The 14,216-nt window shown below is 38.1% G+C and overlaps 1 protein-coding gene across 1 annotated transcript in view; it reads right to left on the reverse strand.

Moving 5' to 3' along the window:
- The window catches only part of LOC139738790 (adenylate kinase 9-like), a 48,723-nt gene extending 35,130 nt beyond the window's left edge, over window positions 1–13,593 (reverse strand). The window contains 11 exon segments of the mRNA XM_071649429.1: window positions 1,100–1,228; window positions 3,714–3,761; window positions 4,319–4,451; window positions 6,149–6,329; window positions 7,269–7,585; window positions 7,939–8,067; window positions 9,091–9,285; window positions 9,935–10,047; window positions 11,424–11,694; window positions 12,136–12,399; window positions 13,579–13,593. Of these exon segments, the coding sequence (XP_071505530.1) occupies window positions 1,100–1,228; window positions 3,714–3,761; window positions 4,319–4,451; window positions 6,149–6,329; window positions 7,269–7,585; window positions 7,939–8,067; window positions 9,091–9,285; window positions 9,935–10,047; window positions 11,424–11,694; window positions 12,136–12,399; window positions 13,579–13,593 (1,795 nt within the window).
- Between the last annotated feature and the right edge of the window lie 623 nt (window positions 13,594–14,216).

Below are 14,216 nucleotides of genomic sequence, written 5' to 3' on the forward strand. Positions count from 1 at the left end.
TCAGTTCAGTAGAAATAGTTCCACTTAGTTTTGTTTTCCTACAGAAGGAATACTTGAAGCATGGAAAGTCTTGGCTGTATAATAATATACTTCATCTAGCAGTCTCTCCAGATGTTTCAGTTGCTGCTTTTAATCTATTTATAATAGTGACTATTTCTATCTTGATTCATGAAACCAGTCACGAGGTAGGTGTATCTAGAGGATTGATGGTTGCTATCACTACATCACAGAATAAGAGATGACAAGCTTTGTTGAATGAAAGTGAGCAAGACTGGTCTGCACAATGATCCATTATGTGATCAAAACTATCGTCTACAATGTATCAGAAAAGTTAGCCACACACATTAAAACAACAATTTTTTTTTCAGCTTTTCACACACATCACATAATTGCCATTACATTCACAGAAAACAAACAAACACAAAAGGGTACAAGGTAAAAGGAAAAAAAGACATTAAGATAGTAAAGGGCTTTCTGAGAAAACACTTTTTGCATGTATGTTCCTGGTTTCCCTTCAGTTTATTAGCTATTTGCTTAACTAAGTTTAAAAAAAAATGAAAAAATAAAAACTGTTATATTTTCAAACATATATATGAATATATGAACTGAATATTATAAAAGCAATATATGCCATCATGTGACATATATATTTTGTGTAATACAAAAGAGGCATCATTTCAATTCAATGTACATGTCATAAACATCATCCTCTCTAAAACTAGTAATGACAACATTTGTAGAGCTTGTACTCCACATCAGCAGCACAGAACCACATTTTACAAACATTCCTTGGCATCATTTTGGTAATGCATTAATATTTGACAAAGTATTATTGTCACAATCTTCTCAAGTGTAGAGAATATTACATTCAAATACCACTGCAAAAAATGAAACTGTAAGAGAGAGAATGGGAGAGAAGATTAGTACAGTTAAAGGATGACATGGTTGAATGATGTCAAGGGCAATGGAGGAGATGACGTTAGCTTTATCCATCACCTATGAAGATAGAAGAGAGACTACAGGTCAATCCAGGAAACAAGAGGCACAAGAGAAAGAGATGGATGACAAACTGGCAGAAGATCTCTGTAACACAGTATACCTTCATCTTCCTCCTTCTCTCCTTCCTCTTCCCTGCCTTCTTCCCCCTCTCCCTCCTCCCCATCCCCATCTCCTCTGGAGGCCCGGCCTCCTTCTGTGTCCCCATCAGATGTGGCTTTCTCCTTCTCCTCTGTGGAGCATGGTGACAAGGAGAGAGCATGGGAGGGGTGAAGGAAGTCAGAGGGTGTGGTCCATTACCAGTGATGTGCAGTTTGACCATGAGTGGAGTGGTATGAAGATTGGTGCAATGTGTTGGAAGTGCCCAATAATTGTATGACAAAGTAGGAAGGCAAAATATGATTCAGTGAACAATATGGAATATAAAGATACATCCAGTGTCAAGATGTAAATGAAGTGACGGCTGCCCAGGTATGCCACTACCACTAATCACATGACTCATACAAATAAGTTCAACATATCAAAACCACTTATCAAAAAATACATTATCTTTCTGCATCTGCAAGCTGGTACAAGACCATTATAAAAGTAGCACAATGCTCTATTCCAACTTTAACTTGAAAACATTTATATTTTCATTATCAAAAAATATACGGTAAAACCAGAAACATTCTTGGCATGAAACCTTTTTGAATTGCTAACCATGAAAAGAAAAATACTGTTCAGCAATTAGTACCTCTAGATCTACATAAATATGTTGCTAGTACTCAGTACGTTGGGGCTTTAATTCAATGAAACATCATGGCAGTATCAGAGAGTGCCCGCATTCCTTTTGATACCTGTTAACACAGTTGCTTTAAAGGTATTCGCCCACATTTGTAAACCTGCAGCAATTGGTCTCATAGTTAGCATGGAGTTTGGGTATGATTGCAGTAACACCTGTGCAAAATTTCGTTCCAATTACTTCGTAGTCCATTACTTTCATAAAAATAAATGAAAATGCACCGTATGCATGCGTATAACGCTCGCTAGCTCCGGTCCACATACGTACTACATGCATGCGATACATGTGTAAGTTACATGTGCGTAGCTAGCCCGCGCTCGTAATTCGATTTTGGGTCGGGTTGACCCGGTTTGAAAATTGATTTTAAAACGATGATTTTCTCTCTTTTATCAAATGGTATAGACAAAGAGCAACAGGTGAGGTATGTTACTGTTATAACTTGTACTTGAAGTCATATTGGACCTATTTTATGCAGTTTTGATTTTCGTGGGTTTGTAAATGTGGGCTAATACCTTTAAATCTGAAAGTGCAGTTATAATCACATTTTGTTGTTAACTAGGTCTAACTGTTACAGCAGCGGTACAAGTAATTTTACTTGTACTCCTCGCAAAATTTGTGAAAGTTTCATGTTCACGGACACTTCTGGCTTTACAGTATTCCACCGATACAATTAAACATGTATAACGTAAAAGGTGATTCACACACTGGTTATCCATTCAAGACAGCTCCCAGTCTACATTCATTGTGGAATGCCAATTTACTTTGTCAGTCTGTCAAGCTCTTACAGTAGACCATCAGGTTTTCCGCTAATTTATATTAGTCACTTCAAGCAAGGTTTAATAAAGGGTTTTTTGTGTGTTTTTTTGCTGGACAATTTGGAGAGTGCAGCATAAAAAAAAGTGCACATCTTGTCTACTGAAATTTGTCAGTAGCACTGATGAACAATGGGACATTGTTATAGAAGCATGCACAGCAACTCTATCAGCATATCCTCTGGGTAAAACATATAGTACATGAATCCATCCTCTTCTCTCTTTTTTTTTTTTTAGTCTGAAAAAGAGACATGAGTCATGAACACATAAAAACAAGCAAATAAAAAATCATAAATCATACTTTATAATATCCCATTTATCATTAAAATCAAGTATCATGTGGTGTACATGACGTTTTCATAGATAGTATTTGAAATTTTCATCAATAGACAGATGTCAGTATGATGATAAGAGCTTTAACACAATGATTGGACTATTATTACTTCCATCAAATAAACTGTTTGATGCTACTGGGTGAAACACAGTTATATCACAGCACACAAAGCTTGTTTGTGAGTGCTGCTGAGGATTGTACACATGACTATTCAAAAGTAAACCCGACATGAAGCTAGCAATACCAGATATCAGGTGTGAGTTTCTTCAATTTGTCTCCCTCTACAAATTAAATTTGTTAAGATTGCAACTGCTGATCTTTAAATTAACAAATATGTCAGAAAAAAAAAGGAACCTGTCATCTACTGCTTTCCGGGCAGCGACACTACCAGCAGGCTGTCCCTGGTTGCTGGCAGTGACACGATGAATGTGGAACAAATACCCAAGCTCCAAAATTCCAACATTGTTATGTTGAGTAGTCCAAGGCGGACAAGGCATATTAAATGTAGAGGGAGACAAATTGAAGAAACTCACATCTGAACTTTCACCCCTCTGAGTATCTTTCTTTCATTTAATACCAGATATCTCCAGAAAACAACACATAAAGCACAGAGCATTCATCACACCATGTGCAAGCTGTATTTGACCAATGTGTGAGCCGTATTTAACCAATGACCTGTAGCAATACAAAATGCAAACATCAACACACAATCTGTACAACAATGAGTGTGGCACTAAAAGGCTATTTGACATGTGACGGGGTGCAGGGAGATGGTGCACACAACTACCTTCAGGAATATCATCATGATCGTCACCACCGTCACCTTCAGATCCAGCTAGATACATGGAAGCCATGATTTTACAGCAAAAATAAGAATAGGGCACAGGAATGCATAAAGCACTACTTGTCAGGTCTAGATTTTAAACGATCATGTTGTATTTATGTCTTCTTTTTTTTTTATAAATCACATGCAATGTATCTTTGCTTTATGTCACTACAACTGTAGATCTGTAAATGACATTATTATGTTGTACTTTTCATTAGTCCATGGAATATGCTAACAGTAAAGTTGTACATATCTGACTCATGGAATGAACTTGTAAGCTGTTTTTACTACGATACTGATCACATATCACTGCATATTCTGTACATCTTTGTGAGATGAGAAAAGTGGAAATAAGGCATTCATTGTTTTTGTATTTTTAACTCAACTAAAATCATTTTTCATTAGGACATTTGTACTTATTTTAAATTCTCATTTAATGTTCAAAATAAATATCTATGTCAAAAAAAGTAAATTGTGGGAATAGGACAAACTGGTCGAACAACATTACGCTCTTTCTTTCAATCATGGTACTTGGTTTTCAAGCAGAAAGACAAACTGTGACTCACTTTCTTCTTTCTCCCTAAGTTTAGCCTTGACTGTAGCTATGGCAGACTCCAAGGCCTCCTGTCTAGCCAGCTCTATCTGCTTGGCCTTGTGGGTCTCCATCCTGGACTTGATCAGCTCATTCACATCCAGCACCTGATCATTTGGGAAGGAAAAAAAAAATATTCCAAAAAGTTCATTGGCATCATCATTTACATCTCACTGTCCTCATATGAGACAGCTGATACTAAGTCATGCTTACATTGCAGTGCATTCATATGTTTTGATGACAGTGAAAAATCCACATCACTTATGAAAGTGACATCACATGTTACACAACACTAACTAGCAGTCACAACGAAGGAAAAAAAACAAGGAAAAGTAGAAATTACGCAGTGCGTAATATATGTCCCCGCCGGAAGTAGCATTTAGTAGTTAAATGTACAATATAGGTAAAAAGATCAAGGTCAAAGGTCAAAGAAGTCAAAGGTCAAAATTCTGTGTAGAAGTTTTGAAGCCCTCACCTAGTGCCATCACATAAAGCAAACGGAATCGAAATCAGGTTAAAAATGGCGAAGGAGTAGCATTTTGTAGCCAATGTACAATATAGGTCAAAAATCAAGGTCAAAGGTCAAAGAAGTCAAAGGTCAAAATTCTGCGTAGAAGTTTTGAAGCCCTCACCTAGTACCATCACATAAAGCAAACGGAATCGAAATCGGGTTAGAAATGGCGAAGGAGTAGCATTTTGTAGCCAATGTACAATATAGGTCAAAAATCAAGGTCAAAGGTCCCAAATTCTGTGTAGAAGTTTTGAAGCCCTCACCTAGTGCCATCACATTAAGCAAACGGAATCGAAATTGGGTTAGAAATGGCGAAGGAGTAGCATTTGGTAGCAAAATGTACAATACAGGTCAAAAATCAAGGTCAGAGGTCAAAGAAGTCAAAGGTCAAAATTCTGTGTAGAAGTTTAGAAGCCCTCACCTAGTGCCATCACTTAAAGCAAACAGAATTGAAATCGGGTTACAAATGGTGATGGAGTAGCATTTTGTAGCAAAATGTAGAATATAGGTAAAAAATCAAGGTCAAAGGTCAAAGAAGTCAAATATCAAAATTCTGTGTAGAAGTTTTGAAGCCCTCACCTAGTGCCATCACATAAAGCAAACGGAATCGAGATCGGGTCAGAAATGGCGAAGGAGTAGCATTTTGTAGCCAATGTACAATATAGGTCAAAAATCAAGGTCAAAGGTCAAAGAGGTCAAAGGTCAAAATTCTGTGTAGAAGTTTTGAAGCCCTCACCTAGTGCCATCACATAAAGCAAACGGAATCAAAATCGGGTTAGAAATGGCGAAGGAGTAGCATTTTGAAGCAAAATGTACAATATAGGTCAAAGGTCAAGGTCAAGGTCACAACTGAAATTCTGTGTAGAAGTTTCAAAGCTCCCATGTAGTGCTATCACATAAAGCAAACAGAATCAAAATCGGGTTAGAAATGGCGAAGGAGTAGCATTTTGAAGCAAAATGTACAATATAGGTCAAAGGTCAAGGTCAAAGGTCACAACTGAAATTCTGTGTAGAAGTTTCAAAGCTCCCATGTAGTGCTATCAGATAAAGCAAACAGAATCAAAATTGGCTCATAAATGACAGAGAAGTAGCAAATTGAACATTTTGATCACACACGGACGCACAGACGGACGGACGGACAGACGGACGGACGGACAGACGGACGGACACACAGACACACACACGTACGGAGCCCGTTTCATAGTCCCCTGCTCGAACTCGTTCGGCGGGGACAAATATAACCTTACGCACACTAAAAAATTATCTAAAGGAAGTAAAGCAAATGAGTCTTACCCTGGCATTGAATTTCTGTGCCAGCAGATGGCAGACACTGGTCTTGCCAGACAGTGGAGGTCCCACCACACACAACTTGCAGGGCGGTCTGGGCTGGGGGCTAACCAAGTAAGGTCTAGGGTTCTTCAGGAAGGTCTCCATGGCATCAGGGCTGGACATCACATAGATCTTGTCCAGGAAACTACAGAAGACACAAAGTACATAGTGCACTTAACATTAATTCTCCCATGTGCTGCTAATATCACAATATTATGAAGTTGGTTTATCTTTTGTCCAAAAACTTTTTGTCTCCCTTTTCACCTACATGTTTTTTTGTAGTACATAGTTCAGTAAGGAATCAATGAATATTACTGAATACAGCAATGTGATACCTTCATTACCTCCGCCAAGGGAAGAGGTTATGTTTTCATTACCGTTGGTTTGTTTGTTTGTTTGTTATTTAGTTAGTTAGTTAGTTTGTTTGTTTGTCCGTGTGCAAAATAACTCAAAAAGTAGTTAATGGATTTGAATGAAACTTGTACGAAAGATTTAGAATGATACAAGTAACAGATGATTAAATTTTGGTAGTGATCCGAGAATTTTGGGGGGAATTTATGGACGATTTTGGATATTGTGGCAGGTAGGGTCGATGAACTTGGGAGTTCAGGCTGCGTGTGCGTATTTGAGGTTTGCATGCGCACTAAAGTGTGTGCTCTAGTTTCTGCCAAGGTGAGGCGCGCCGCGAAGCTAGAAGTTTATGACGTAACAAAAGGTTTCTATATTGGGAAATCTGGCGGCTTTCAGCACACAATGCTGTAAGTACGTATGGGTGAAAATCGCTGATCTCTATGGAAAAACAAGATCAGTGGTGGAAATGAGCTGCATGCTTGGCGGAGGTCTACGCTCTCAGAGTGCTTCTCTAGTTTGATAAATGTTTTGGTCACCTCATATATCTTAATTATGGTTTGTTTGTTTTTCATTCAGTAAGTGAAAGACCTATACAGATGGCCTGGAAGTTAGATCCACATTGAATTTGCAACGCACAGCATTACATACTGAAACAGGTATTACATCAAAGGATACATGCATAACTAATGTACAAGGCTTGATCCGTTTTGTACTTAAGTATCCAAACACTCACCCAACAGCAAATTCGGGCTTCCCACTCACTACATTCCCTTTCTGGAGCTCAACAGGGCATGCCCTGGCCCACTTGCTCCGCCTCCATCTGTATCTAGGGGCAACCATGTTGGTTCCTCCCAGTGTCCTCATGAGCTCTTCAGTCTCAATATCTTCTGGGATGTCTTCCTCTTCTGCATTCTGGAGGCGGATGGGGACAGCAGCACGTCTCAGGATGTAGGTGTTGAGTTTGTTCATGAGTTCTCTGAAGAGAAGCCCAGCTGGCTTGTTAGCATCCAACTCAATCAGGTACTGCTGGTCATGGTCTGCCATGTAGTCCTAGGAAGAAGGGACATGGGTAATAACAAATGTCAGATACAGAACGATGGTTTGTTGTACAAATAAAGAACATGCAAATTTGAAGTTGGCATCTATTGTTTACTCTAAGCATGTTTTCCTGTAACATTCTTTGTCACTCATTTTCATGTGTGATCATCTCATTCTTGGAGATCAGAATGCTACAACCATGTGAATGCATCATACAAAATGAAACAGCCCAATGTGCCATGCTACGCAGCACCTCTCTTCACAGTCTTAAAGCTGCATGTACACAAAGTTTAACAGACAAAATGTCAAAGAAGCTCATCATTCAAATCACAAACAAGTAGTCTGGAGTAGAACAGTCTTCTCACCTCAAACATCTTGAGCAGTTTGTCCCTGTAGCCTTTGATGCTGTCTGCGGCGTGAGATGGCAAGTCCTCTGGTCGCTGCACCAACCTCTCAATAATCTCCACTGTCAGCTCCACTTTCTCCTCATCACCCTGGACACAATATTGGTATGTATTCATCACACTTACAATCATGTACATTGCTTATACATGTATATAGTCATGGCTTGATTGCTGACAGCATATCATGCATGCTGCTTAATGTATGAGGGTGCAAATATGGTGAATGTATTAGTATCAGCAGGAGAAATTTGATGATACTTTTGACAATACATAGCTTTACAACACGGACACATGCATCAAAGTTGTGTGAAATATTCAGTATTGACACTACTGGCATATACGGCAGTGATCCTAAAATTAATTCAATCAAGGTGCTAGAAAAAGCAAGCTGGTGATATTCATCTTTTCAACAGTAATTCAAATATATATACTGCCTTATAAATGGATTACAAGTAGTGCAGAGTGTATCACAAAACAGGCCTGGTTCCAGGCAAGAATGCATGTGGATCATTTGAAGAGAGAAAGAGGAAAGTTTCTTTGTTTTATTGTAAGATTACATCTTAAAGACATGGTATCTTGCATTTTGGTAATAGGCAATAAGACAAATTCACAATCCAACAGCAATAGGCATACTCCTTTGTGTAAAACAGACCACTCATACTGTAATTCTATACATATGACAAACCATACAATACGTTCAAATGCAAAGGGACTATGTCACAATGATATCTTATATGTGCTCTGTCACTAAGCATTGTCATACAACCATGCAAACTTACTTGTTTGCCATTCAGCTTCAGGAGATGCTCTCTCAACTTCATAAAAAATGTGTGCAAGAAATATCAATTCATGAGATGCATGAGAAATGTCATGAGAATTGTTACGAACATATATCCCATCCTGTCCTTCAGGAACATAGTTTACATTACCTTGGGTACATCAGCAGTAAACTACCATAAATATAACTAAGCTGAAACATCATATTACTGTCTGATATGAGGAATAGAGTGTAAACCCCAAGTATGTTTAGGGGGAGAATGTCATTCTGATACAATTTTTGGCCCCATGGAAGAGAAACAATGAGCAAAGGAAAGACTAGAAATGAAACCTTACTAATTCTGGGTCCAGGTTGATTTCCTCCTCAGCCTCCTCCTCTTCTTCTTCCTCTTCCTCCTCTTCATCATCTCCTCCTTTCTTCTGTGTTGGTTCAGGTTTGTCAGGGTTCCACACATCTTGTGTGTAAATTGTGTTGTTCAGTGAATCCACTCTTTGGCCTGTCCTCCTCACTTCTAGGTCTGCATCTGGGACCTAAAATCACACGTTCAGGAACATTTCACATTTGGTCAATGACATCTTCTTCTTTTTTCGGAGAAGAATGCATGTTTATAATTGGTTTTTACTTATTTTTCTCAACAGTTTTGTATAGTTCTTACTACACACCACACAGTTTAGATTTGACAATTTTCTTATCAATCTTATTTGAAATGTAAATTCAAGTTTTTTTATATGTAATTGCTATCAATATTACAAAGATGCTAATATCACAGCCTAAAATAGCTTTCTCATTTGTTAACAACAGAGACATGGTCTTCTCACAATTTTGCCCAGGTGGTCTCAGCTAGGGTAAAAGGCAGTAGATGCTTATTTTGTACTGTTTATGTCAGGTGTGTGAATCAAGTGTCATCTTTGCATTTGGTGATATGCTAGCTGATGGAGAAAATCAGCATAGGAACCTGTAAGTTGCTCATTCTTAAAAGGAGAACAGAAAAGACACCTGAATTTTAATTATCTACATAATGCAAACTGAAAAGTAATCCTGATTGCATAAATGCTACAAAAACATCAGAGTAAAATAAAATTACACACAACTTGTCTACAGCACCTCCATACCATGCACTCATTGGAGGTGACAACATTAATGACCTTAGGCCCTGATGCACCCAGTAATTGGACTCACCCTTAGATTGATGATGAAGTCTGGTTTGAGTTTCCAGTTCTTCACAAACTCTAGCTGGTCAGCAGCACTCATGTACTCTTCATTCACACAGGGGAAATCATCTAACACATAGCCTGAAACACACATAAAGAGCAGCTCAGATTTAGCTCTCCTGACTTACATCAAATATACTATTCAGATATGAAGGATAAGCCTCAGTTTGATTTACATTAGAGCAACATAATATGCTATTCTAGGTGGCATTTTCAAATGATTAGATACATGTGGTATTACAGCTATTAAGACAATGCTGTGCTGCTACTGTTTTCCCTCTATTTCAATCAAATTAAGCATTGATCTTGAACACATCCTGAGAAACAAAAGATATATATTCCAATGGATATACTGAAAGTGAGGCAAAAACATTTGAGGGACATGCACTTTGATACTGGTACTTCTCTTTCTTATCTTGGATAGCATACCTATGAAAATTTTAACATATTCAGCATCTCTCAGATAACAGTGTGTTATTGCAGATTTTTTAAACTAAAGAAAGAATCAAGATACCACACAGTCTTATTTCATTGTTTTTTGAACAACATGATGAAGGTTTAAAAAAAAAAAATAATGATCCTTCTCATCCATTGTGTACTTGGGTATTTCCATGAAGTTGGGGCAGTGTCCATGTAGCATCGTGATATTTAAAAAATACATTTCAGCATAACTCAATATTAATCATGCTATACATTTATTGTTTGTAGGCTTTACATTTGCATTGAGGCCACACATTTTCCTGGAAATTTTGTGCCATTCAGACTCAATTTTCATGAAGTTATTAAACAATATGTAATAGTGTCCTGTAGCATCGTGACGTGTCCATGTAGCATCGTGATATTCTAAAATTTGGTCCTAAGAGACAAATTATGGCAATTAGCTTGACCAAAATTTGATGCAATATGCATATTTACAAGATATGAATGAGATAGCTAAATATCTCAAATTTCCTGTACACAGTTTTAATTTTAAAAGAAAATTTCAAAATGTATCACGATGCTATGCGGTGTCCTTTTTTTGTGACATTTGATGGACACCGCGTAGCATAGTGACACATTGTGTAATTTTCTTGTAAAAGTAAAACTGTGGAAAGGAGAGTTAAGATATCTAGCTATCTGACTAATCTAGTAATTATGCATATTATATCAAATTTTGGTCAAGCTAATTGCATTAATTTGTCTTTTAGGACCAGATTTTAACTATCACGATGCTACAGGACACCGTTACATATTTTTTTGATAACTTCATCAAAATTGAGTCTGAATGGCACAAAATTTCCAGGAAAATGTATGATCTCAATACAAATGTAAAGCCTATAAACAATATATGTATAGCATAATTAGTATTGAGTTATGCTAAAATGTCACACTTTGTGCCCCAACTTCACAGAATTACTCACTTATAAATGCATTTCCACCTCTCATTTTAACAATTCTCACATTTTAATGTATCTTACCGTGATGCGCCACCTCTGGAGAATTTATCTTGTCTTCTATCAGCTTGATGGCTAGTTCCTCTGGAACAGCCCCACCCTTGTGGAGAATCTCCTGCAGTCGACGCCCCATGTCTGTCTGGAGGTCAATGTGCTGCAACATGAGTTCAGTGGCATTCACCATCTGACATCGCCAACCCTGGGCCAGTCTCTTGGCCAAAGTTGTCTTGCCTACTCCAGGCTTGCCCAGGATTATGAAACATGTGGGCTTTGAATGCAGGAACCGGAGTTCAGTCTGTAGAAGAGAAAAGAGTGCTTGATACAGTTACATGTATACTTTGTCATCATTAAACACCATTTCAAAAATTTTTGTTCCACAATCAAGGAAAATATATACCTCACACATCTCCTGTTACGTCATTGATCAGCAAGGCATGGGAATCTTTAGGGCGATGTATACTCTATATCTCTCTAACATCTGACACTTTTATTATTTTTTTCCCCAATAAACCTAGATTTTCCTATATTTACTTCATCATTGAGTTTTCTTCAAGTATTCAGATAAATTTACATGCATACTTTCTTTTTTCCAGTATAATATTAACCCAAATGCTAAGAGGGGGGAGGGGTACAAGGAAAAATAGGAGACTTTGAAAATGTAAAATTAATGAAATCACTAAGAAAAAAACTTACAGTTGCTTAATGATGGAACAAATTCAGAAAGGCATTATCATACCTGGTCCTCATCGAATGGGTCTCCATCCATGTGTAGCAAGAGATCAGTAACATGGCTCTCCTGGGCATTGCTACCACTTGCCACACTCAGTGCTCTACTAGTCACTCCTCCCCTGGGATCTAGTCTGCTTGTATCATGGTGGTTACCTTCCCCTGCAGCCGGTGTGACCGAGTCCAGGAGGATTTGCGTGTTGGGCCGAGTTTCTAGCATGTCTATTGTTACACTGGGGGTGGGAGCCCCAAACTGGGGCAAATTTGTTTCTTCCTGAAAATAACATAGAAGAAGTAATTTTTCTTGTCAGTTATCTAAGGTCTAGACTTCTACAGGACCTGTAAACTCTTTACACATTTACAAAACTCATAAGTGAGTGAAAGGTAGATTACAAGATAAGAGAGTCGAAGTAAAGATGATAAACTTCATTGCATAACACTTAAATATATCCTTTTCAATTGATTGGTTGTTTGATATTGATAATTTGTCCCATTTTACTATTACATCATCATTTGTGCAATTGTGGCTCCATTCTTAGACTAACTGTAAGGCTCTACGCACCATGCAATCTTGCACCCATGCCATTTGCTCCATTGCACGCACACTTAGACCTTCTACATGTAGATCTAGCAACCTTGCACCTACAGTCCGGCACACTGCATACACGTAGACTACGTAAAACGCTTGCATTTGCAGTGTGCATGCGATCAACCATGACAGGGACAGCGCACTACCATCAAGCGCTCAGCATTAATCACTGAATCAGATCTCACTCTCACTTAGACTTATGTTTCTTGCTAATAAATGCTGTCTTCTTATGTCTTGTTCCTAAATTCAGAAAACATCAAATGACAAGAATCTATTTTCATGTGTTAGAGAATAACAAACAACAAATGTTATATAAAACAAACAACAAATGTTTGTCATTCCTGCAATGGACAAAATATTTCACTAAGTGAACAAAGATTTATTCATTCACTCAACTCGGCTGCACCTCGTTGCATTGAATGGATCATTCATCTTTTCTCATGATGAAGAAACCTTCTGTCCATTATTGCACTCATAATTATTCATTGTACATGTATAGAGTTTCTACACCTACTTTTCAGTTCCCTGTGAAACAGAGTGACATTAGCCCAAGTTCTAGAACGTTTATTCATGCAAACATTTACGGCTCATTTCACCGGTAGGGCCTAACCAATTGACCGAAATTACCGCCCTTGTGACTGCCAGTTCATATTGTACATTTTGACAGCGGCTATCTACGATGCGTCGATGGCAAACTTATCGCTTTGTTTACACCAATTCCGTTAATTGTGTGGAAACCATCGCTTATTCCAAATATTGGATAAATATATTTCACATGACATAAGCAAGTTCAAAACCCAATACTCTGAGATCAGGAGGAAATGAATAATTGAGTATACGATGAAAACAGAGCAATATTCTCACCTCGTTCTCCGCCATAGCGTCTTACCGTGTCTTTACATCTCCATGGAGATTCCACACAGCTGGCTCTGTGTATGTGTACGTGTGTGTGTGATGTGATGTGTAAAGCCGGCCAGCAGCTACCAGCGCCAGCGCACGGACGGCAGGGCGAACTTCAGTGCGTGCATCAACTACGGTTTTTATGTAGCGCCATCTGTGGCGTAAATCACTTGACCTTGTGCACGACGACTGGCAGTTCGCCGGTGAATATGTCATTCTAATGCAAGATCAAGTTAATTGAATCTACAATGTTACCAACCTTAATACTACACTCCGTTGCAGTATGATAATTTTTCATACATGGATATGTGGTTCGATAGTTTGACCTTAGTCGATGCTTTTGTTTTCAATCATTATTTTTACATCAAACAAGCTCTAGCCTACCATGAATGAAGTAAGGACAAAAATAATATTTTCAACCGATTATTTCCATTGTTTATCTCACATCAAGTTTAGTCAACAGCAGATTGCTCAAGTTTTGCCGTTCATCGTTACACTGTGGAAATCATTCTTGGCTGTTCTTTTTACAAGATTTAATCTGAGTTCACTCAGGCTCAGTCAAATGAATGCATAATCGATGAATAAAGGAACCTGAAATAATT

This window comes from Diadema antillarum, unplaced genomic scaffold (assembly GCF_040938485.1).
Source record: "Diadema antillarum isolate AM-2024a unplaced genomic scaffold, OU_Dant_1.0 seq00000768_RagTag, whole genome shotgun sequence".
NCBI classification, from domain to species: domain Eukaryota; kingdom Metazoa; phylum Echinodermata; class Echinoidea; order Diadematoida; family Diadematidae; genus Diadema; species Diadema antillarum.